General features: G+C 38.8%; 1 protein-coding gene across 1 annotated transcript in view; it reads left to right on the top strand.

Annotated features, from left to right (window-relative positions):
* Positions 1–2,631: 2,631 nt before the first annotated feature.
* Positions 2,632–22,779, top strand: part of LOC110680445 — a 43,046-nt gene continuing 22,898 nt past the window's right edge. The window contains exons 1-2 of the mRNA XM_021856239.1: positions 2,632–2,971; positions 10,343–10,825. Of these exons, the coding sequence (XP_021711931.1) occupies positions 10,661–10,825 (165 nt within the window). The 5' untranslated portion in view covers positions 2,632–2,971; positions 10,343–10,660. The remainder of the gene's footprint in view (positions 2,972–10,342; positions 10,826–22,779) is intronic.

Raw genomic sequence — 22,779 nt, forward strand, 5'->3', positions numbered from 1 at the left:
GCCTCCAGAAATGTAGGATTATTTTGAAAAACAAAAACAAACATTTGGGCTAAGTATTCCTAGTAGGAGTGAATTACTGACAAACAAAGCGTAATATTGACTTGATTAACAGAAAAGATCTGAAGACAACATCAAAATTTTGTTTGTTTTTTTATATGTAGTTAATTTTAGATATCATTTCCAGATCTTTTATATATTATATTTATCAAGTTTATATCACTTTTAGCTATCCATATTTTAATTTGCTGTTGCTAAGCTTTGCCTGCTCGGGATGTTGTTCCGTACAAGAAAAGAAGAAATTTCTTTGACAGAATTGATTAAGTAAATTTCTATAGCGAGCTACATTTGAAACGACCTTTCTTCACAATTGAATAGTGCAGACAGAGAAAAATGATCTACTTGGTTATTTCCGAAAAAAAATCCCACACGTCAAGATATTCGAACGTTTTTCTATTCAGGCGCATAGTCCTCAGAACACTTCAAATGATTTAAATATATTCATACAGAGGACTATTTCTTTAATGCATAATAAGTTAATGAAAAGTACAATTCAATAATATAAATTATTAATACAAACATAATTTATAAAATAAATGCATTTCAATTTAAGTTAATGAATCATTCAAATTGAAGTTTTGAACAAACTAAAACTTATTATGAAATTAGCTTAAGGTGAAGATGCATCGAAGCCAAACCTCAAATTTTCAAGAACCCAAATCTAGAGAACTAAACATCCGTTCTAGCTGAAAACTTAATCGATTGGTCACCACCAGCGTGACCAATCGATAAGGTTTTCAGCTCGAACCGCTACGCTGTCTGGTTCTTGTGCTCTTGAAAATTTGAGGTTTGACTTCGATGCATATTCGCCTTAATCATTTCAGACTGATTGCACTTTGTGTAAATGAATATTATTTTTAACCATCATTGACATAAATTGTCTCACTGTGCGCTTAAAATAGCCGATTGAACTCAGCTTGGATCAGCACTAAACAGCAGCTGATATGCTTGTTCAGTTTTTGATTAGCGTACCATGTGTTGATTAGACGATGTCGAATAGAAGCTCTAACATGATCAATATTCAGCTATGAGAGGTTTATATTTTGCACTGGACGATTTATTCATCAATTCTAGGATGGCGCAAATGGGAAGGCATACTGCTAACGATTGGAAGGTCTCGAGTTCGAATCCAGTATCCAGGCGATTTTTAAATATGGTTGTTATATCATGATAAGTGTGTACACTACATTTGAAGCGCCAAGAAAAATATATTTTTGTTTTTTATTTGTTTTTAATTATTTTTGGATCAGTCGTATAAAAGCTGAACAAAATGCTTGTTAAACGTTTTAAAAGCTGAACAATAAAGTTGGAATTCAACGACATGCTTTAAAGTTTCTCCAAATTTGTGTGAACAACGCCTGAACAAAGGTTGGCCATGAAACTTATTAAAATATTATTAAACATGATGCTGAATAAAACTGCCATAATGGTGTTTGTTCAATGAGTGAATGTTAGTTGGGTGGTTACCTCTAAACGTTCGCACCATTGATCCCTTCCAACGCAATTACTGCATCGCTACGATGCCGAATCCGTGTTCCTTCAGCACATCGGCAAATATGCGAGTGCTTCCAATGAAGTGAGATATTTACAGTTCCAAGTACCGAGCTTGCAATCGCTAGTCCCTTTACGTCGCTGTGGTCTTCGCCGATTGTCCCGGTTTGTATTTTCTCGTTGATTATTCGTTGCTTGATTTTTTTAAGACTGGATTGCAGGTCATGACACCAACCCGCTAGATTTCCGGAGGACCATAGTGCACAGTTTAACTTAGAGTCCTTCTCTGGCACTCTGACGATGATCAGCCGCCCCTGACATGGGGAACAGACGCTTTTGTGAGCCGCTCCTAACGTGGAGTACAGACGCTCTAGGTTTGCAGAAGCAAAAGAAAAAGTAAACCCCTGTCAGCATACGACCAGAGTTTCCATCGGGGTTGGTTACCCGATGCTCCCTAAGGTTACTCGTACCATGGCCAGTACCGCAAGTAAGTAGGGATAAGAGTTGCTGGGCAAGAGGCTAAGGACCACACATTCTTGAAGGTACGGGAGATACCAATGGTACACCATGCCCAGCCATTTATCGTGCCATATAATAGGGTATCCCATATCATTTTATTACCAATTCCTCTTTAGCTGGCCAACACCGGTGCTTTTACCTTTTACAGTGTGAACATTCTCGAATTACCACATCTTATTTAGTTTCGTTTAATTAAATACTGAAGCATGTCAATTTCTTTTTTTTAATAAATTTTCTCTGGTGTATTTTACCGCAGGTTATCCAACCTATAATCATATCAGTTCTAATGTGGTACACCTCCACACAGAATTAGATTGCAAACTCCCTCACCTTATAAGGTGCTCCACCATCTACCAAGTGAAATGTCCGGCTCTAGTTTGAACAGTAACGATAAACATTCCTGATTTTACGATTTCCTTCATCTAGCTTATAAAACTCACGCGACAAACACATTCCAAAACATTACACATCACGGCGAACCCCACTATGGCCAATTTTGGGGCCTGCGCACTTGGACGTAAACACTTTGCTGCCATCCCGTTTCCTTACCGAGTCCTTGCTGGCGAATGCCACAATCGGTGCTGTATCCTTGCTCCGAAAGCAACTGTGTGACGAGTTATATCATTCCCTTCGTGCGGGCTGGTCATGTCAAAACATTGTTCAACTTTTCATAAATATGGCCGTCGGAATCCGTGTGGCTCCAGATCCGGTTAGGAATTTTCACGGATAATCAGTGAAGGTGGAAAATTTGTTAGTTAATTACTGGTGTAAATCGTCGTAAATGATACGAAGTGTTGGCGGGTTGTAGTGCGAAGTGATTTACAGGAATTAGACACTATCATTGACTGTGGAAAGAGGGAGGATAACTCTACGCCCAGTTTTTTAGAACTACGATTCATTTCAGGTAAATTTTATTAATTTCACCCGTAGCACAAGCATTACATTAAAAACATATTTTCTGCTGCTATTTTTGGTTCCTTTCGAAATATACATTAATAAATCGATATGATTACGTTTCGCAATCAAAGCTTCCGTGCATCGCTTTGTTCAAGTCAATCTGTGTTTTTCCTTCCGGCTTTATGCAATCCGTGCATTTCCTCCCCCTATGGGCAATAACTTCACACAAGTGCTGAAATATTTAAGTATGATTTCATAACCGGCTCCACACAGCTACATCCTGGAATAAACCGTCCATGAGATGTGTTTGGTGGAATTCAATATTCATAACCACGTAAAACCACCTCCGAGCAGGACCCCAGATAGATTGTCATAATTTCCCTTTGGCTATCCAGGCCATGAAAAGTTAGCAGATTATGTAAACTATTCATAACACATCTTCTCGGTGGCAACACGTTCCGGAAGCGCATGGAGAGGACTTATGCTCAGATGGGACACTCCCCGAGCACCGCCCTCCACCCCTTTATAGTTGTGGCACAAACAAAAGTAAGAAAACACTTGCGCCGAGCATCGCACATCTTTCGCAATTCGAAACAATTATCATGCCATCACACTGTGACGGATGCAAGAGGATAGGAAAGGGAGCGCCGAGCCTCCTTTTTCCGCTGTGAACTTGAAGAATGTTTTGCGGCAGAGCTTTGGCTGATCGTTTGTATATCATTGCATTTGTTTGTTTGTTTTAAGGTAAAGATGAATCGAAGCCAAACCTCAATTTTTCAAAAGCTCGGTTCTGGAGAATCGAACACCCGTTTGAGCTGAAAACTTAATCGATTAGTCACCACCAGCGAGTGACCAATCGATTAAGTTTTCAGCTCAAACGGATGTTTGGTTCTCCAGATCCGTGCATTTGAAAATTTGAGGTTTGGCTTTGATTCATCTTCACCTTAAACTTTATGCTTTCCTGAATGTAAATCTTCGAGTCCAACAAGACAATATTTGTCGTGTAAAGACATTTGTAAGAGTAAATACTGTTCATTTTGTAAAGTGAACACCTTGTTTTTTATGAACCTATTTTATTTATTAATGAATTACACCCAACCTATTTTAACAACCATTATAGGGAGCGGGGGCTGTAGAAAAATCGATCGTAAAATCAGGGATATACACCCCAACCTTTTTTTACGACCGTTATCGGGGGGTCGTAAAAAAATCGGTCGTAAAAAAAATCAGGGTTATAATTATGTTTTTGAAAAATGCAACGTCTAGATGCGGAAATACTGATTCGAGATATTCGGCAAAGTTGAAGCATGGGTTAAGGCCTTTCCAAAATGGCCGTTCAAGTTTTCATGTTTTGGTAATAAATGGCAACACTGCTCGATTGCCATCAAAAGAACCAATTTTATGGGGGTGTGATATGCAAATACCAAAAATTTTTAAGGATTACGATACCGAATGTTCACCAAAGTTGGAGGAAGTATTGCGTGCTATACAGTCGGCAGAATCACAATTGTTCATGTTGCTGGCAACACTGTTTAAGCAGAATAAAGAAACGACCAAAACCATACAATTTAAGCGAAACATAAAAGTAGAATGCTTAGCAACATAGCAATACTCTTCAACTGTAATCCAGTTTTTCATGAAGGGTTCAAAATTTTGTCGTAGCTGGCAACACTGCTTAAGTGAAATTGCGCCACCAGGCAGTACAAGTGTGCATGCAACTTTTGTCTTGCGGATAGCTCCGGATCCTGACCACTTAGAGAGATGGCGCCTTCGGCAAAGTTTTCAGTAGCTCAAGGACTATCATTATTCTAGCCAAGAGATTCGAGATTTGGCCGCTAGTCGGCGCTAGTGAGCATAGAACTTTTGTTTTGCGGATAGCTCAGGATCATGACAACCTAGAAAGATGGCGTCTTCGGCAAAGTTGTTCAGTAGCTCAAGGACTATCATTATTCTAGCCAACAAATTCGAGATTTTGCCACTAGGCGGCGGTAGTGAGCATAGAACTTTTGTTTTGCGTATAGCTTAGGATCATGACCACTTAGAAATATGGCGTCTTCGGCAAAGTTATTCAGTAGCTCAAGAACTATCATTATTCTAGCCAAGAGATTCGAGATTTTGCCACTAGGCGTCGTTAGTGAGCATAGAACTTTTGTTTTGTGGATAGCTCAGGATCATGACCACTTAGAAAGATGGCGTCTTCGGCAAAGTTGTTCAGTAGCTCAAGGACTATCATTATTCTAGTCAAGAGATTCGAGATTTGGCCATTAGGCGGCGCTAGTGAGCATAGAACTTTTTTATTGCGGATATCTCAAGATCCTGACCGCATAGACATGACGTCTTGGGCAAAGTTAAGCTACTCAACAAATTTACCGAAGACGCCATATTTTTAAGTGGTCAAGATCCTGAGATAACAGCAAAACAAAAGTTTAATGTTCACTAGCGCCAGCTGGCGGCAAAATTTCGAATCTCATGGGTTTTACAATGATAGCGCTTGAGCTACTGGACAACTTTGTCCAGGACGCCATCTCTCTAAGGGGTCAGGATCCTGAGATAATCGCAAAACAAAAGTTCTATGTTCACTAGCGCCGCCTGGTGGCAAAATCTCGAATCTCTTGGCTAGAATAATGATAGTCTTTGAGCTACTGAACAACTTTGCCAAAAACGCCATCTTTCTAAGTGGTCAGGATCCTGAGCTATCCGCAAAACAAAAGTTCTATGCTCACTAGCTCCGCCTAGTGGTCAAATTTCGAATCTCTTGGCTAGAATAATGATAGTCAGTGGCGCGGGAAGTGGGTAGGACAGGTAGGACATGTACTACGCACAAAAACAACTGGGTAGGACAGTCAAAGGATTGTCCTACCCACGATTCCACAAAAAAATAAGATTAGCTTGAAAAACAATTTTAATTTTTTTTAATCTGTTCAATAAACATACAATCTCGATTGACGTTGTACTTATTCTCATGGAGGATGGAAGACACGTCGAGGTTTTTCTTGATTCTCATGCCAAGTAAAGCGTGGCATAGCCCTTAAAAGTACTAGCTCGTGAGAACGATTGAGAAAATCTATAATGAAAATCCTGAGAAACTATGAAATAAACTAAAGGTACTAATATATTAACGATATTCATATTCATATTAATATGAATGATAACAGAGGTTGATCCAATGAGTAATCCTGGTAGTAGGTTTCTTTTTAGATACTTGGTGTTAATCTCAATGCAAGTCTCTAAAAATTCTCTATTTTAATGGAAAGTCTCTGAAATATCTATTCTAACCAAAATTGACTCTAAAGTCTATTTTTTTCCTTATTATGTTTGTATTGAATCCTGATGCTAAATTGTAAAGGCTCTAAAGAAACCATCAGAGACTGTAACGGGTTCAACAGACTCTTTAAGAATTTCGTCTTAGATTACCCGAGGAAAACCTTCAGGAATTATCATGGTAATTTTACTTTCAGGATCTCCTACATGATCTCTCCAGAAATTCTTCTTAAGATTTCTCTATTATTTCTCCCAGAAATACTTCCACCGATTTTTTTTCAAAAAATGCTTAGAATTATTTCTTAAGAATTTGCTCCTTGAGAACTTCAAAGCTATCACCTCAACTAATTTCCTTAGGTATTACAAAACTGTCCTAGAACTTTTTTGTCACTAAAACAGTTGTTAATCTAGGAGATCTTCTATGGATTTCTACAGAATTACTTCCGAGGAAATCCACAAAGGTTTATTCCAGAGTATCTGGAAAAATAACTTAAGTTTTTTTTTCAAAAAATCCGGCAAGAACTCCTCTGCCTGTTCATGTTAATCCCTTCAAGAATTTATCCACGTTTCTTCCCAAAAATTCAAAATTCTTTTAGGAGTTCTTTGAACCAATCTATTTTTACTCGAAATTTTTCCAGCATTTCATCCAGGTATTATTTCTACAGTTTAACCAAACATTTCTTAAAAACTGTCCCAAAAAATTCATGCCACCTTCAAAAGTTTATTTTAGTTTTCACATTAGTTGACACCACAGCATTTTTTTCAATTATTTCTTCCATCATTCCTAGAAAAAATTGTATAGATTCAGTCAAATGTGTTTTTGAGAAATATCTTCAGACAATCCTGCGGAATTCTTTCCCAAGATTCGATTATCTTTTTTCGATTATCTTACCATATTATCTAAAATATCTTTAAAACCTTCCTCAAGAGTCCAGGGATTATTTCAGAGATCCTTGTTCATGATGGTGATTTTAAAACGTTCACAAGTTTTATTAGAGATTACACTAGGATTTTATTCAGAAATACCTCACGGATTTATTGTGCAGAAACTTTTCCCTGGCATTTCCCTGGAGACACTTCTGGAAAAGTTCTTTAGAAATTTTGAAAATCTTGAAGAATTACTTGAGAAATTTCTGCAGAAATTTTAGAAGGAATCTATAGAACAATTCCTTAAGGTGTCTATATTAATTCCTAGTTGAAATCTTATATAAATTCCTTAAGAAATAATCGTTTTCCAGAGTAATATCTGAACATTTGGGCAAATACCAGAATTCCTAAAGAAAATCATGAAAAACACATACAGTGATACTTGTCGTAATGTGACGAGGAATGCTAAAAAAGTCTAAGATCTTAAAGAAATATCTACTCTGAAGCTATGATAGCTCCTATAAGGTTTCGTTTGGTTTTTTTTTTGTTCATGTTTGGTCTCTTTTCAGCCTGTTTTTGAATCATTTTGTGTTTTTTCCATGTCTCGTTTTTCAGGCAATAGGTCTCTAATTTACTATTTTAAGGCAATCGGTAGCAATCTGGTAAAAATTACTGAGCAGTGCAGTAATTGTGACTATGTCCATAGTAGCATAGTGATGTTGACCATGTTTCGGTAGAATTAACAGATTAATGTAGTCGGTTGAAAATCGTTGGTGCAGTTCTTAATTCTACCATGGATTCAGTAATTTCTACAATAAAATTCATTTCAGTGTACACTTCATTGCGTTTGAGCCTTTTAAATATAGTAACTCGGAGATAAACCAGCCAAGGGCTGAAAATCTCCCTAATAAAGACAAATAATAATATAGTAACATTCAATTTACAATCCAGGGTTAACATTTTGTTAATTTCACTATGCTCAAAATATTTGTCCTACCTATGGTTTCGAACGTGGACGCGCCTCTGATGATAGTTCTTGAGTTACTGAACAACTTTGCCGTAGACGCCTTCTCTCTAAGTAGTCAGGATCCTGAGATATCCAAAAAAAAACAAATGTTTTATGCTCACTAGCGCCGTCTGGTGGAAGAGTTTTGAATCTCATAGCATTTATAATGATAGTCCTTGAGCTAATGAGCAAATTTGCCGAAGACGCCATCTTTCTAAGTGGTCAGGATCCGGAGCTATCCGCAAAACAAAAGTTCTATGCTCACTAGCACCGCCTAGTGGCAAAATCTTTAATCTCTTGGCTAGAATAATAATAGTCCTTGAGTTAGTGAACAACTTTGCCGAAGACGCCATCTCTCTAAGTGGTCAGGATCCTGAGATATCCGCAAAAGAAAATTTCGATGCTCACTAGCACCACCTAGTGGCAGAATTCCGCAATTCAATGATTACCATATGTTAGCCCTCGAACTACTGAACAATTTTGCCGAACATCATGATCCTCTATTTTGAATACTTTTTAAGATAATGATCATTTAAAAAAACGGTCGTCGTTAATCTGAATTTCGGTCGTAAAACGAACCGTCGGTAAAAATAACAGTCGTAAACAGAGGTTGGAGTGTATGAAAAAAATACAATACTTTTCCAAACCATCCAGAAATAACTTTTGAATATTGGAAGTATTATCAACAAAGTTAATAAAACTTCCGATGTTCAAAAGTTATTTCTGGATGGTTTAGAAAAGTATTGTATTTTGCCATATAAAAGAAAAGAATAATTTTGTATGAGGACTGCAAGCATGTTGAAAACATCGATTTAATCTAAATTTGATTAAGTCATTTCAACCAAATTTTATCGGAAATGAAATTTGAAGTCCTATTGGCATGCGTGGTGGATTTGATCACAAAAAATAAATGATACCTTAAATATCATGTGCACATTAATTGAACCAGTGTTTTATACAACATTGAGGACCTGTAGCATAAAAAAACGTGCTGGAGCATTTCTGAGAACGGCATCAAATTCAGCAACCCCAAATCTACTAGAGACAAATAATTTGATCCTTGAGACACACAAAAATATAATTTTTGTTACGTTGTATTATCAATGGTTTGTGCTACTAGCGAAAAAATGTTTAGAACAAAATAAAAACCTTGTGCTAGACTTCTCTGGCAAAAGTTTTGAATTCTTATTCCTCTCAAGGATCGGAACATTCCCCTTACCTCACACTGGTAACGCTTCTTTTGTGCCTTAGAATTCAGCTGCAGCTTGATAACGGTACGTCTAGTTTAGATTTGCACCCACAGGGAAAAGAACAATTCATCCATGACCTATATTTGTCGCAAAACATCCTGTGGTCCAGCCAGCAAATGGAAGCAGAGCTCAAACCGGAGAAACAAGCGACGCCAATTTGGAAAAGAATGTGGGAGACGTATTGTGCTCTGTTGCACTTCATCTGGCTTATGAAGGCTTGTGGTTTTCGGGTTGTGCAACTATTCTGGCCAGGAAGTTTAAGGGTACACACTGCGGTGGAAGGAGCTCAACGAGGATGCCATGCCATTGTACTCCAGTTTAATCTGCACGAAAATTGCAGTCTGATTGCTGGTTTTGTCTGCTTTGATTAGAAATTCAGTTCACAAAGAAACGTGTTGCAAATTGAGGATGAGATACCAATGGCTTTGATTCATATTCCGATGCGCTCCGGTACTAATTGCTGAATTCAATTTATGGAGATTGAACAATTAGAGTTCATTATGGGAAGAGTGTGAAACAAATAAATAACAAGCCTTTATAAGCTGCATTGAAATCCTTGGATTGGATTTGAATTGCATCTTCTTCTTCTTCCTTTTGGCATTACGTCCCAACTGGGACAAAGCCTGCTTCTCAGATTAGTGTTCTTATGAGCACTTCCACAGTTATTAACTGAGAGCTTGACCATTTTTGCATCTGTATATCATGTGGCACATACGAAGATACTCTATGCCCTGGGAATCGAGAAAATTTTCTTTACGAAAAGGTCTTCGACCTGTGGGATTCGAACCCACGACCCTCAGCATGGTCGTGCTGAATAGCTGCGCGTTTACCGCTACTGCTATCTGGGCCCCTAAAAGTAGCATCTGTTGACAGAAAGTTTCAATTTATCGATTTGCAATTAGCAGCTTCTCATCAATGACCGCCAGGGTTTATTAGTTTGCCCATATTTTATGCAAATAACGAATCCTTTATCTTTTCTCTTCTCAACCAACAGGACAGAGGCACATCGAAATGCTGGCGCAACAGCTGCCACCATCTGTGGAACGGTCACGGAAAACCATTAACATCGACACTCTTCAACGATAAGAGGATCCACGAGGAAAAAATATACCCGTTCACACACTCACGTTTCGTAATAAACCCAACCGAAAAGTTTCCGGAGTAAAACATCAAGCCCACTTACGCGCACCGAAAAGGGTACTTACCCCATCCATTAACAAGTCAAGACCTCGCTCCCCCCCTTGGTGGGGTGGTGTCGTCTTGCGTCAAGTGCGGTACACGTTTTCACACCCCAACCCGGCGGTATTAGAGTATGTACGGCGGTGGGAGCCCCCCATCGAAACTAACGGGGGGCTCCATGTCATCTCGCAGCAAACGCGCCAAAAAGACCTCCTGGGGTGCCCGGGAGAGAGCCGGCATGAGCTTCCTGATCGTGATAGCATTCTTCGCTATCTTCGGACTGATTATCCTTACAGAGGTGAGTACTTATCTATTGAGTATCTTTCAATGGTTTTTACGGTTTATTACCCCTTTACACTAAAACCTCGTTTTACAAAGATTTTCAACGTAAACTCAGTTTACGTCACTTTTTTACGAAGTTTGAAAACTGAGTCAAAATGATTGAATGTGATTTGTCTTGACTTACCGAAATCGAACAAATGTTGAAGTCTCTTCTTCGGCTTCCTTTTGGCGTTACATCCCAAATGGGAGAAGAGAATGCTTCTCAGTTTTGTGTTCTTATAAGCACTTCCATGTTTATTAACTACTAGTGGTCCCGGCAAACTTCGTCTTGCCATCAAGTAGGCTGTTGAAAAATGACGTGCACTCTCTAGTACAGAATGACACATAAATTCTCTCCCGTTTTTACAACATTTCCGATTACTTTCCTAATCTTTTTCTATGCACGAACACGTCGGAACCCTGGGCGAATGCAACAGTGAAATAATTGTGAAAATCTGTTGAACCGATCTCAAGCCATTTCGTGACATACAAACACCATTCCATTTTTATTTATATAGATAGATGAGCATTCTTTACCAATTGACTCTATTGTTTTTGAATATCGTGTGGCAAGAATAAATGCACATAACATATGTGGAACTTGGAAGTGAAATCGAGTTGAAAAGTTGTTACCACAAGGGAGGTAGTCCAATATGTCAGATTTCCTATTCAGCCATTTTGAAATACCAAGTGACAGCTGGCGAGTTTGTTTTGGTTGTTTGGAAATCAGATGCATGACGTGACAAAGTAGGTATAGAATGTATCTTTTATATTCATATGTGTGTGGTATACGCGGAAAAGTACCTGAATTTCCTTTACTGTGTAATGCACTGATAGTAAAATGACTGTGATCTCGTCGAATACAACCATCAGACGGCAACACCATAGCACATCCTCTCTTCCATCGGTGGACTCTCACCCGAAGAAATGTTCGAAATTTTCTCATTTACATGCATTCTTAATCAACTTTTCAAGTTTGTAATCCATTTTTCTGAGATTGAATTTTACATTACTGACGAAAATTTGACTCGCGATAAAAAAGCTTTCAATGCTGGAGAAAATTTTCACTACACTGTATTTATGTTTGTTGGAGTAAACATTCTCTAACAACCCCATATGTTAGAGGCCAGATATGATTTTAATTTTATAATACAGTCAACTCTCCGGTTGGTAAATGGCTGGGCATGGCGTACCATTGGTACCTCGCGTACCTGAAGGAATAAAATAGACCCCTCTGTGCGGTCCTTAGCCTCTTGCCCAGCAACTCCTATCCCTACCTCCTCGCGGTACTGGCCGGGGTACGAGTAACCTTAGGGAAGATCGGGTAACCAACCCCCGGTGGGAACTTTGGTCGTATGCTGACAGGGAAGGGGGGGTTTGCTTTTGCTTTTGCTTCTGCAAACCTGGAGCGTCTGTTCCCCATGTTAAAAGCGGCTCACAACAGTGTCTGTTCCCCATGTCAGGGGCGGCTGATCATCGTCCGAGTGCCAGAGAAGGACTCTAAGCTAAACTGCGCACTATGGACCTCCGAACATTTAGAGGGAACGGTCCTCCGGAAATCTAGGGGGTTGGTGTCAGGCCCTGCAAGCCAACCGTAAAAACACATCAGCACAGGAACGTCAACGAGAGAATACGGACCGGAACAATCGGCAAAGACCACAGCGACGGAAATGGACTAGCGATTGGAAACTCGATACGTGGAACTGCAAATCTCTCAACTTCATCGGAAGCACACGCATACTCTCCGATGTACTGAAGATCCGCGGTTTCGACATCGTAGCGCTGTAGGAGGTGTGCTGGACAGGTTCGATGGTGCGAATTTTTAGAGGTAATCATACCATCTACCAGAGCTGCGGCAACACACGTGAGCTGGGAACAGCTTTTATAGTGAAAGCAGCCATCAACAACGCAGCCGAGAGCATCGTCGGGTACGTGGAAAGGAGGACATGTAACGATTGGTTCGACGAAGAATGCAGGCAGGTTTTGGAGGAGAAGGATGCAGCGCGGGCTGCAATGCTGCAGCAAGGAACGCGACAAAACGTGGAGCGCTGGGCAGGGCATGTTGCAAGACTACCGGACAACAATCCTGCAAAGATGGTGTTCGCGTCGAATCCGGTTGGCACAAGAAGGCGGAGAGCACAGCGAGCGAGGTGGCTTGATCAGGTGCAACAAGATCTGGAGAACGTGGGCCAAAATCGAGGTTGGAGAGACACAGCCATGGACCGAGTAAATTGGCGTAACATCGTTAACGAGGTTTTATCATATTAATTGATGTAACACCAACTAAATAAAATAAAATAAAATAACTGTCAACTCTCCATAACTCGACATTGAAGGGACCATCGAGTTAGGGAGGTCTTGAGTTCAGAACACAAAACCATTGCTACTGCGATCCAAGGGACCATCGAGTTAGCCATGAAAACCAACTTTTACTATGGTTCACTAAATCGATATCGAGATACGGAATATCGAGTAAGGGAGAGATAACTGTACCTCTACAAGATACTGTTAAGTTCTTCTTATTCTTTCTTTCGTTACCACCTAACAGGGACAGAACTGTTTCCCAGCTTGTTCCTACAAGCATTTCCACAGTTATTAACTGAGAACTTTCTTTATGATAAAAATGGTATTTCGTGAAATTTTCAGTATTTTCGGTAATGATTTGAAGGTGATCCAAAGTCGATTAAGGTGTATATGGAAATTGCTGGTGAGAAAATTTCGTTAGTACTGTACTGAAATGTAAGTTTAAACTTATCACCCCATAGTGAAAACTCGGAGTAGTGTTAGGTCCATCAATTTTGTCGCTTGTGGCATGCAATTCGTAATCGAGTAATACCGGGAATACGGTAAGACGTGTTTATATTATGGTTCGCATCACCATTATCACCATTTAGTCCCTCTAACTAAAAATACTATCTATGACAACTGTGGAGACGGAGTGCTTCGTGAAGCCCAAGCAGGATGGTTCGTTGTTGCGTCGTCGGAGAGGTTTTGTTCTCGGTTTCGCGCGTGTTTTCGTTACCGGAGAACTTCTTTTTTCCTTGTTTACGCGCGTCTTTCTGGGGAGGTATTTGGGAAAGCCCAAGCAAGACTGTTTGTTTTCGGGACGCCAAGAAGTTTTCTGTTCGCACAGTGTGAGTGCGAAGATATATTTGTGTTCAGTCGAGGATGGATTACCAACTGGTGAGTTCGTTTCATGCTTATAATAACACATTTTTTCTTGAAAGCGTAACTTTTAAGTAATATTAAAACAAACTTTGTATGGTTCGTCACTATAAGTGTCGGCATTATGCTTGTTTTATACAATTTCAATATACACATATTATTCTCTTTTTGACATTATTAAAAATATCAGCTCGGTAGCTTAGTTGTCGAACAATTCAGACATTGTGAATGTTGACGTATTTTTTAAAACTTCTACCATCTCGAGACAAAAATGCACAGTTATACTCATATATAATTTTCAAACAAACTATGTATGGTTTGTCACTACAAGTGTCGGCATTATTCCTTTTTCATATGATTTAAAATATATACATGTAATTCTCAGTTTTCGCTATTAATAAAAACTTATTTTGAATTGTTCGACATTATACATGTTGACGTATTTTGTTTAATCTTCTACCAAAAACTTCTCGAGCCAAGAATACAAAACAAGCTTTAAGGTGAAGACGCATCGAAGCCAAACTTCAAATTTTCAAGAGCACAAATCTGGAGAACCAAACATCCTTTTAAGCTGATAACTTATTCGATTGGCCACTAGCTGGTGGTGATTAATCGAATAAGTTTTCAGCTCAAACGAGTGTTCGCTTCTCCAGATTTGTGCTCTTGAAAATTTGATGTTTGGCTTCGATTCATCTTCACCTTAAATATAAGTCGTATATTTCCCCCTTGTCCATGGATCGCAACACCGACCAAAGGTGACTCCCAGATCTTTTCCTCCCTCACTAATAAACACCCTTCCAGTGGTGATTGTGGAGATGCAGAGGTATTCTCGGTCTCTAGAAGCAACAATCATTACACCCTAACATTCCTTCCCCTCCCAACTGACTGTAAGGACTTGGCCGGCACCGTTATTGATCAATAATATTAGATCTGATAAAATTGCACTTCGAGAGTAAGCGGAAACTCCCATCCCTTATTCATTTGGATCGTAGTGCAATTCTTACCAGTTCCGATCAATCTCGGAGTAGCAACCATTGACATGTACAGTCAGTCTATGCTATGCTATGCTTCATGACAACTGTGGAGATGCAGAGGCAAAAGATCTCCAATCTTATATGAGAATTTATCAGTGGAAGCCGAGAAGGGATGAAACACGCATAGTCAACGAAACTGTAAGTTGAATTTCACGTAATAACTGATAAACTAGAACTAAATTCTAGCTTAAAAGCAACATATGTACAAATCAAATTGTTCGCTGAAGAAACATTGACTAGTTTTCCTTCCCCGACGGCCACAATTATACTAAACTTAGCAATATCCATAATTTTCAAGAAATTAAATTTAATGAACAAAACAAGCGATCACGCTCATACAAAATTTTTATATTGACACAAATATTGAAATGTTCTGCAACCCAATCCGAATGGTTATTATATTAATAAATTCATTACGTGTTTTAAAGATGGATAAATTATAGGTGAAATTTCTAAAACATCCACATGCTCGGCTGGGATTCGAACCCAGGGCTCTTGTATGCTAGACGAGTGCGATGTATTTAGTGTTGAAATTGTTTGCCTATTATAAATACATCGTGATCTGTGGGAATTTGAATTCGAAACTTGTAAACTTCTGAGTTATTGGGTCACCAAACAGCTCGGTAGCTTAGTTGGTAAAGCGCTCGTCTAGCAAACGAGTCCTGGGTTCGAATTCGAGCTCGGGACGTGGATTTTTTTCATAATTTCGCTTATAATTTATCTATCTTTACAAAGCGTAAGAGAATTAGAGGCCCAATGGACACATTAAGCAAATGCTTTTTTAAGACCATAAAATGGCAATGTTTTCAATCCACTTCCGGCTAGATTTTAAGTTTGATATTAGTGTAACAGGCTACATTCATTCATGATAATACAAATCATATCATATGTCAGAAAAATGAGATCGAAAATTGGGTCGAAAACAAGGCTGGTAAAAATGTATCAAAACAAAATTAACACATGCGTGAAGATTAGTGTTTGCAAAATATTTTATGACTGTCAATCTTTCCAATATGTAAAAGGGCTCTCCCTAAATCATAAAAGCTTGAAAGAACTTTTATGGGTGAGATGGGTGAGGTAACAATGAGATTCTTCCACCACCTTGTTTATATGTCAATTTGAAGCTGAGAAAAACTTAAGGTGATTGTAAAACGAAGCCAAACTTTGAATTTTCAAGTGCACAAGACGAGAGAATCTGACAACTGTTCGCGTTGAAAACCAATCAAATTGCTTGCTTGCTGACTGATAAGAGCGACGATGGAAGGTGTGCAAAATTGTGTTAAGGTTTCAGGCAAACACTCCAGTTCATTTGGATCCCCCCGGGGACTACGACAAGGTGATGGACTTTCGTGCCTATTGTTCAATATTGCGCTAGAAAGTATTATGCGGAGAGCCGGGCTCAACAGCCGGGGTACGATTATTACGAGATCCAGTCAATTTGTTTGCTTCGCGGATGATATGGACATTTTTGGCCGAACATTTGAGAAGGTGGCAGGTGTAACATTCGACAAAAGCAGGCATTGAGTAAATTGGAAACCAAGTTTGCATTTTTTTGCAGTATGGGAGGAAACTGAAATTTCAAAATATCACTAAGAATTCAAAAACGCTTATTTGAGGCTGAAATTTTGTACAACTCATATCGCATATTGGGTGGATAGTCAGAAAATAATTCTGATATAAATTTCGTTGCTACTGCATTATGAGGCTCATGTATAATCTCAATGTGACTGTTTTGCGGTTACAACTGCCAATGTGGCAAAACAACTAAGTATTTTTTTCAAATTTTCTAGAACAATCTCACAGATTTCACTAAGTTGAGCGAAAGTATTTGTCATTTGATGACTCTCTCCGATATTAACTCGAAAAGCAGTTATGAGCAGTGTACACCCGCCTGAAACGCGAGGCAGCAAAAGTTGGACTGGTGGTGAATGCGGCCAAGATAAAGTACATGCTAGCTGGTGGGGCCGAGCGCGACAGGGCTCGACTAGGTAGCAGTGTTACGATAGACGGGGATATCTTCGAGGTGGTTGACGAGTTCGTCTACCTTGGATCCTTGCTGATGGCTGACAATAACGTTAGCCGTGAAATACGGAGGCGCATCATTAGTGAAAGTCGGGCCTACTATGGCCTCCACAAGAAGCTGCGGTCAAAAAAGATTCACACCCGCACCAAATGTATCATGTACAGAACGCTCATGAGGCCGGTAGTCCTCTACGGGCATGAAACGTGGACGATGCTCGAGGAGGACTTGCAAGCACTTGGAACTTCGGGTGCTTAGGACGATCTTTGGCGGTGTGCTGGAAAACGGTGTATGGCGGCGAAGGATGAACCCCGAGCTCGCCCAACTCTACGGCGAACCCAGTATCCAGAAGGTGGACAAAGCTGGAAGGATCAAGTGCGTATCGATTTGCCGAGCGTGGGGTAGAACCGAAGATAAAGAGTTGTGGCCACAAACGGAGTATTGTGACGTGAAATTGTTGATTCAGTGTTATCTGTTAAGATGTTAACTAAATAAATGACTGAAATGCATGTGAAGAATTTCATCAGATCGTTGACGGCTCCGAAACTTACATCACAATGATAAAATTTGGGAGGTATATTTCCACGTTCTCTCTCGTAAGGGGAGATGGATAAATTAAAATCATGTCAAAACGAAAACCAGAGTAAGTTAATTAATAAACAAATACAATTTGTGTTCGTTCTAATTTTCATACAAAAATTACCATGATCTGATGATTTTCATATTTTTCATGGACTCTACTGCAATGTACGAGTATTGTTCGAAAGAACAATGTACCTATTTAAGGATGAGTCTAGCAAAGTTCTGTAATAGGAAAGGGGGTTTTGAAAGGTTTTGAACATGAACTTCGTGGCTCTCAAGTGTTTAGATGTTGGAAAATCAAAAACTAATATAATCGGAGATAACATTGCAAGATTAACAAGTTCATCAGAAATCAATTGATAAGATTATCTTGCAATATTTCATAGAAAAAAGTGCGTAGTTATGGACGAAAGGGGAGAGTCTTAGCCAAAACCTCACGGTAAAAAAAATGAGAGTCTCAACCGGCAAACATAAGACCACGTGATTTATGGGCGTCCCATATTAAAAATTTATTCTTCTTGTTTTGCACGCTGTTCTTCAGAAAATCATCTTAACAAATTGGAGTAAATTTGTCTCTTCTTAGTAAACCCAGTTATTGATACAGCTAGCGCGGTGTAAAATGTTAAGAAGATGTCATAAGAGGGGAAGTAACAACTAGTTGTCGAAGTCATTCCTTTTGTGTTCTGTATGTAATGTCCTGAATCGAACCGAGTAATGTTTGATCTATTGATCACGTCGCTGGTTTTTTGTGGAGACAAGCGATGAACACTTGTTCGGCTGACAACGCGATTATAAAATAATATCGCGAACCCCGTTAGGCGTGAATATATCATGGATCGCATCACCATGACTTTTGAATTTTGAGCTCTTGATTTGTGCACATTGAGAATGGTAAACTAATCCCAAGCCCCATTCAATGAATCTCTGTGCAACTTTTATTGCTCTGGTCAATCACGCAGTAGCAACTACGTCTATGCTCATTAGAGTGCTGCAAATTTTGAAATGTTGGCTCCCCTATGCTTAAACGATTTATATTATGGTAAATAGCATCCTCCCAGATAGCCGGGGGCCCAGATAGCCGTAGCGGTAAACGCGCAGCTATTCAGCATGACCATGCTGAGGGTCGTGGGTTCTAATCCCGCTGGTCGAGGATCTTCTCGTAAAGGAAATTTTCTCGATTCCCAGGGCATTGAGTATCATCGCACCTGCCACACGATATACACATGTAAAAATGGTCAATCGGCAAAGAAAGCTCTCAGTTAATAACTGTGGAAGTGCTCATAAGAACACTAATCTGAGAAGCAGGCTTTGTCCCAGTTGGGACGTAACGCCAGAAAGAAGAAGAAGCATCCTCCCAAAGTTTGAAATGATTCGGAAGAAATTTGACTGTGCACAAGCCATTTGAAGTTAATATTGAGATTACCATGTTAAATTCTTGATCCGTCTTAAAAGCGTGAGGAGAAGGCAATTTCAAGGCACTCGTGATCCTGCTATGAAAATTATATGGCAGGATTTGCAGAAAGTAAACAAGAAACGTTTTGCAGATTTAAGAAACAAAAATTTTGAAAATAAAATTTCTCAATTGGACCCTGGCTCTAAGCCCTTTTGGAAATTATCAAAAATCTTGAAAAAACCTCAGAAGCCAATACCGGCATTGAAAGAGGATAACAAATTATTACTAACTAATTACAAAAAAGCTCAAAAACTTGCTATGCAGTTTGAAAGTGCGCACAATTTTAATTTGGGACTTACTAGTCCAATTGAATATCAAGTTACTCAGGAGTTCGAAAATATTCTCAATCAAGAGAACGTTTTCGAAAATGCCTGAGAGACTGATTTGGAAGAAGTGAGAACTATAATTAAAAAATTCAAAAATATGAAAGCTCCTTTTGATGTTGGAATTTTCTACATCCTCATCAAGAAACTTCCAGAAAGTAGCTTATCATTTTTAGTTGATATATTCAACAAATGTTTTCAATTAGCATATTTTCCTGACAAATGGAAAAATGCTAAGGTAGTTCCAATTTTACAACCAGACAAAAATCCAGCAGAAGCTTCTAGCTATCGTCCAATCAGTTTGCTTTCCTCCATCAGTAAACTTTTTGAAAAGGTTATTTTGAACAGAATGATGGCCCACATCAACGAAAATTCAATTTTTGCCAATGAACAGTTCGGATTCCGCCATGGATATTCGACCACTCATCAACTCTTACGTGTAACAAATTTGATCCGTTCCAACAAATCTGAAGGTTATTCTACTGGTCTTGCTCTTCTAGACATAGAAAAAGCATTCGACAGTGTTTGGCATGAAGGTTTGATCGTAAAATTGAAAAACTTTAATTTTCCAACATACATTGTTAGAATCATTCAAAGTTATCTGTCAAATCGTACACTTCAGGTTAATTATCAGAACTCAAGATCTGAAAGACCTCCTGTAAGAGCTGGTGTTACCCAAGGCAGCATTTTGGAACCAATATTATACAATATTTTCACATCTGACATACCTGAGTTTCCTCAAGGATGTCAAAAATCTTTGTTTGCGGATGACACAGGCCTCTCCGCCAAAGGACGAAGCCTGCGTGTCATCTGTAGTCGATTGCAAAAAAGTTTGGATATTTTTTCTTCATACTTGCAAAAATGGAAGATTTCTCCTAATGCTTCCAAAACTCAACTAATAATATTCCCACATAAACCAAAAGCTCTTTATTTGAAACCTTCAAGTAGACATGTTGTCACGCTGAGAGGGGTTCCAATAAATTGGTCAGATGAAGTTAAGTATCTAGGGCTCATGCTAGATAAGAATTTAACTTTCAAAAATCACATTGAGGGCATTCAAGCCAAATCTAACAAATATGTAAAATGTCCCTATCCACTTATTAATAGAAAATCAAAACTTTGTCTTAAGAACAAGCTTTTGATATTCAAACAAATTTTTAGGCCAGCCATGTTGTATGCTGTACCAATATGGACTAGCTGTTGTAATACCAGGAAGAAAGCTCTGCAGAGAATTCAAAATAAAATTTTGAAAATGATTCTGAAGCTTCCTGCCTGGTATAGTACCAATGAGTTACATTGAATGTCCAATGTTGAAACATTGGAACAAATGTCAAATAAAATAAATAATTATTTCAGGCAAAAATCGTTACAATCTTCTATTGCCACGATTAATGCGTTATATGTTTAGGTTATGTTAGGTTAAGTAAATTCAAAGCTTTTTTCTCTTATAAGCAGGTGAAATCAACTCACCTGTAAAAAATCTGAACTGCTACGGCAAATGAAATGTAATATGTTGTTAACAAAATGTTAATTAATTCTTAGATTTGTTTTACCAAATTAGGATGATAGTGTTGTCTTATAACATAGAACACCTAGATATAAGACATAATGAATGTAATGTTTGGAATAATACTAATAAAGAAATTAAGAATAAAAAAAAAGAGATTACTATGGAAAACGCCAACTTTTTGTGTTCACGGCTCTATCTATTGGACATAATATTTTATGGAAAAGTGAACAACTACTGCTCATGTGAAATCCTTTCAGCTACAATTTTGCTGAAGACCACATTTTGATAGGATTTCAGGAGAAATTGCAATTCCTAATCATAAACTAGGATTGCATTTTGCATGCTTAACCAACTGCTCGGCACACACTTAGATTTGTTTCACGAGCTCGGCTGTGCGAATCTCGGTTTCCCGATTTTAACCGAGACTCAGCTAACAAATTCTCCGGTTGCTTAGCAACGAAGCACGATTTACTGATACTCGGCTTTTATTTGCTGAGATCCCAGGTAATTTGTTTGCCGACTACTCGGCTGTGCGGATCTCGGTTAAAATTAGCCGAGATTCAGCATTCTGAATTAAGTGTGCAGGCAACAGTGGTGCTGGCGGGTAAAAATAGATTAAAGTAATCTAGGCTACTATGTTCTACAGCAAAAAAGCAGTGTTGCTCTGAAAGTAGTTGACTGATCATCTCAGCATGATTTACACTTTGTTATCAATAATAACAAATTATCCATAAGTCCCACCAAAATGTGGTCTTCGTCAAAGTTGTAGCTAGGAAGATTTCACATGAGTAGAGTTTGTTCACATTTCCATAAATTATTATTACGAGCGGTTTGATGCCTGAACACAAAAGGTTGGTCTTTACCAAAGTTATTTCCATAGAAACTTCAAATGGCCTGTGCACAACCAAATTTCTTCCAAATCACTTCAAATTATGGGAGAATGATTTTCATCATAATTGACACCGTTTGAGCATAGGGGAGCAAAAACTTCAAAATTTGCATCAGTCTAATGCTCATCCTCAAACTCAAAGTTTCTGGATGTATTATTGATGATTTTCTTACAGACAGACATCAATAGACAAATCCTCGTTATACGATCTAAATTCCCAGTCTAGCACTAACCGCTATGATACATACCATCCAAGTTTTGCGGATTTCTAATTTCGACCTGAATGACAATTATCAGACATTCTCTCAAGTGTGGTTCTGTCGCTGCGATACCGTAAAATCCATCCTGTTCAAACAATTCAACGCAAGCTATAATAGCCTGACATAACCATGAACAATTCTTAGTCAAACAAACCCGGAGTATCCACCTCAGTCGCTTCTGATATACCCACTCAAATATTTTGCAAACTATAGGCATCGCGAAAAGAAACAGAACATCGGGCGGACCAGTGGAAAAAAAAAACTTTGAATAGCGTGAAAATAGCGCCGATAGTGTCGTCGTTGTTTTCCGTCCACCGCACACCGAACAAGAGGCCGCGCCGATAATTTACATTTCATTACGCCAAAAGCACTTCAGTCCGGCAGGTCCGATTGTCCGAGTACAGCCGTTTGGGATTTGCATATCTGCTAAATTTGCATATTGACATTTCATTTGTGAGCCTTCGGCGGTTTTAGAGATCAGTTGGGGAAAATGTTCATCGGAAGGCTTAAGGATGGATGTGGCAATGAATCATAAAAATGGGTCAGATAAGGAATTGAACAATTTTAATTTCAATCTTAGATTGATTGATTGACATGATTACTCAAAAGAACTTAAAAAACGAGTCACCTTCTTCTTCTTTCTGGCATTACGGCCCAATTGGGAAAAAGCCTGCCCTTCAGCTTAGTGTTTAAAT

This window comes from Aedes aegypti, unplaced genomic scaffold (genome assembly GCF_002204515.2).
Source record: "Aedes aegypti strain LVP_AGWG unplaced genomic scaffold, AaegL5.0 Primary Assembly AGWG_AaegL5_hic_scaff_1400_PBJ_arrow, whole genome shotgun sequence".
Taxonomy (NCBI): domain Eukaryota; kingdom Metazoa; phylum Arthropoda; class Insecta; order Diptera; family Culicidae; genus Aedes; species Aedes aegypti.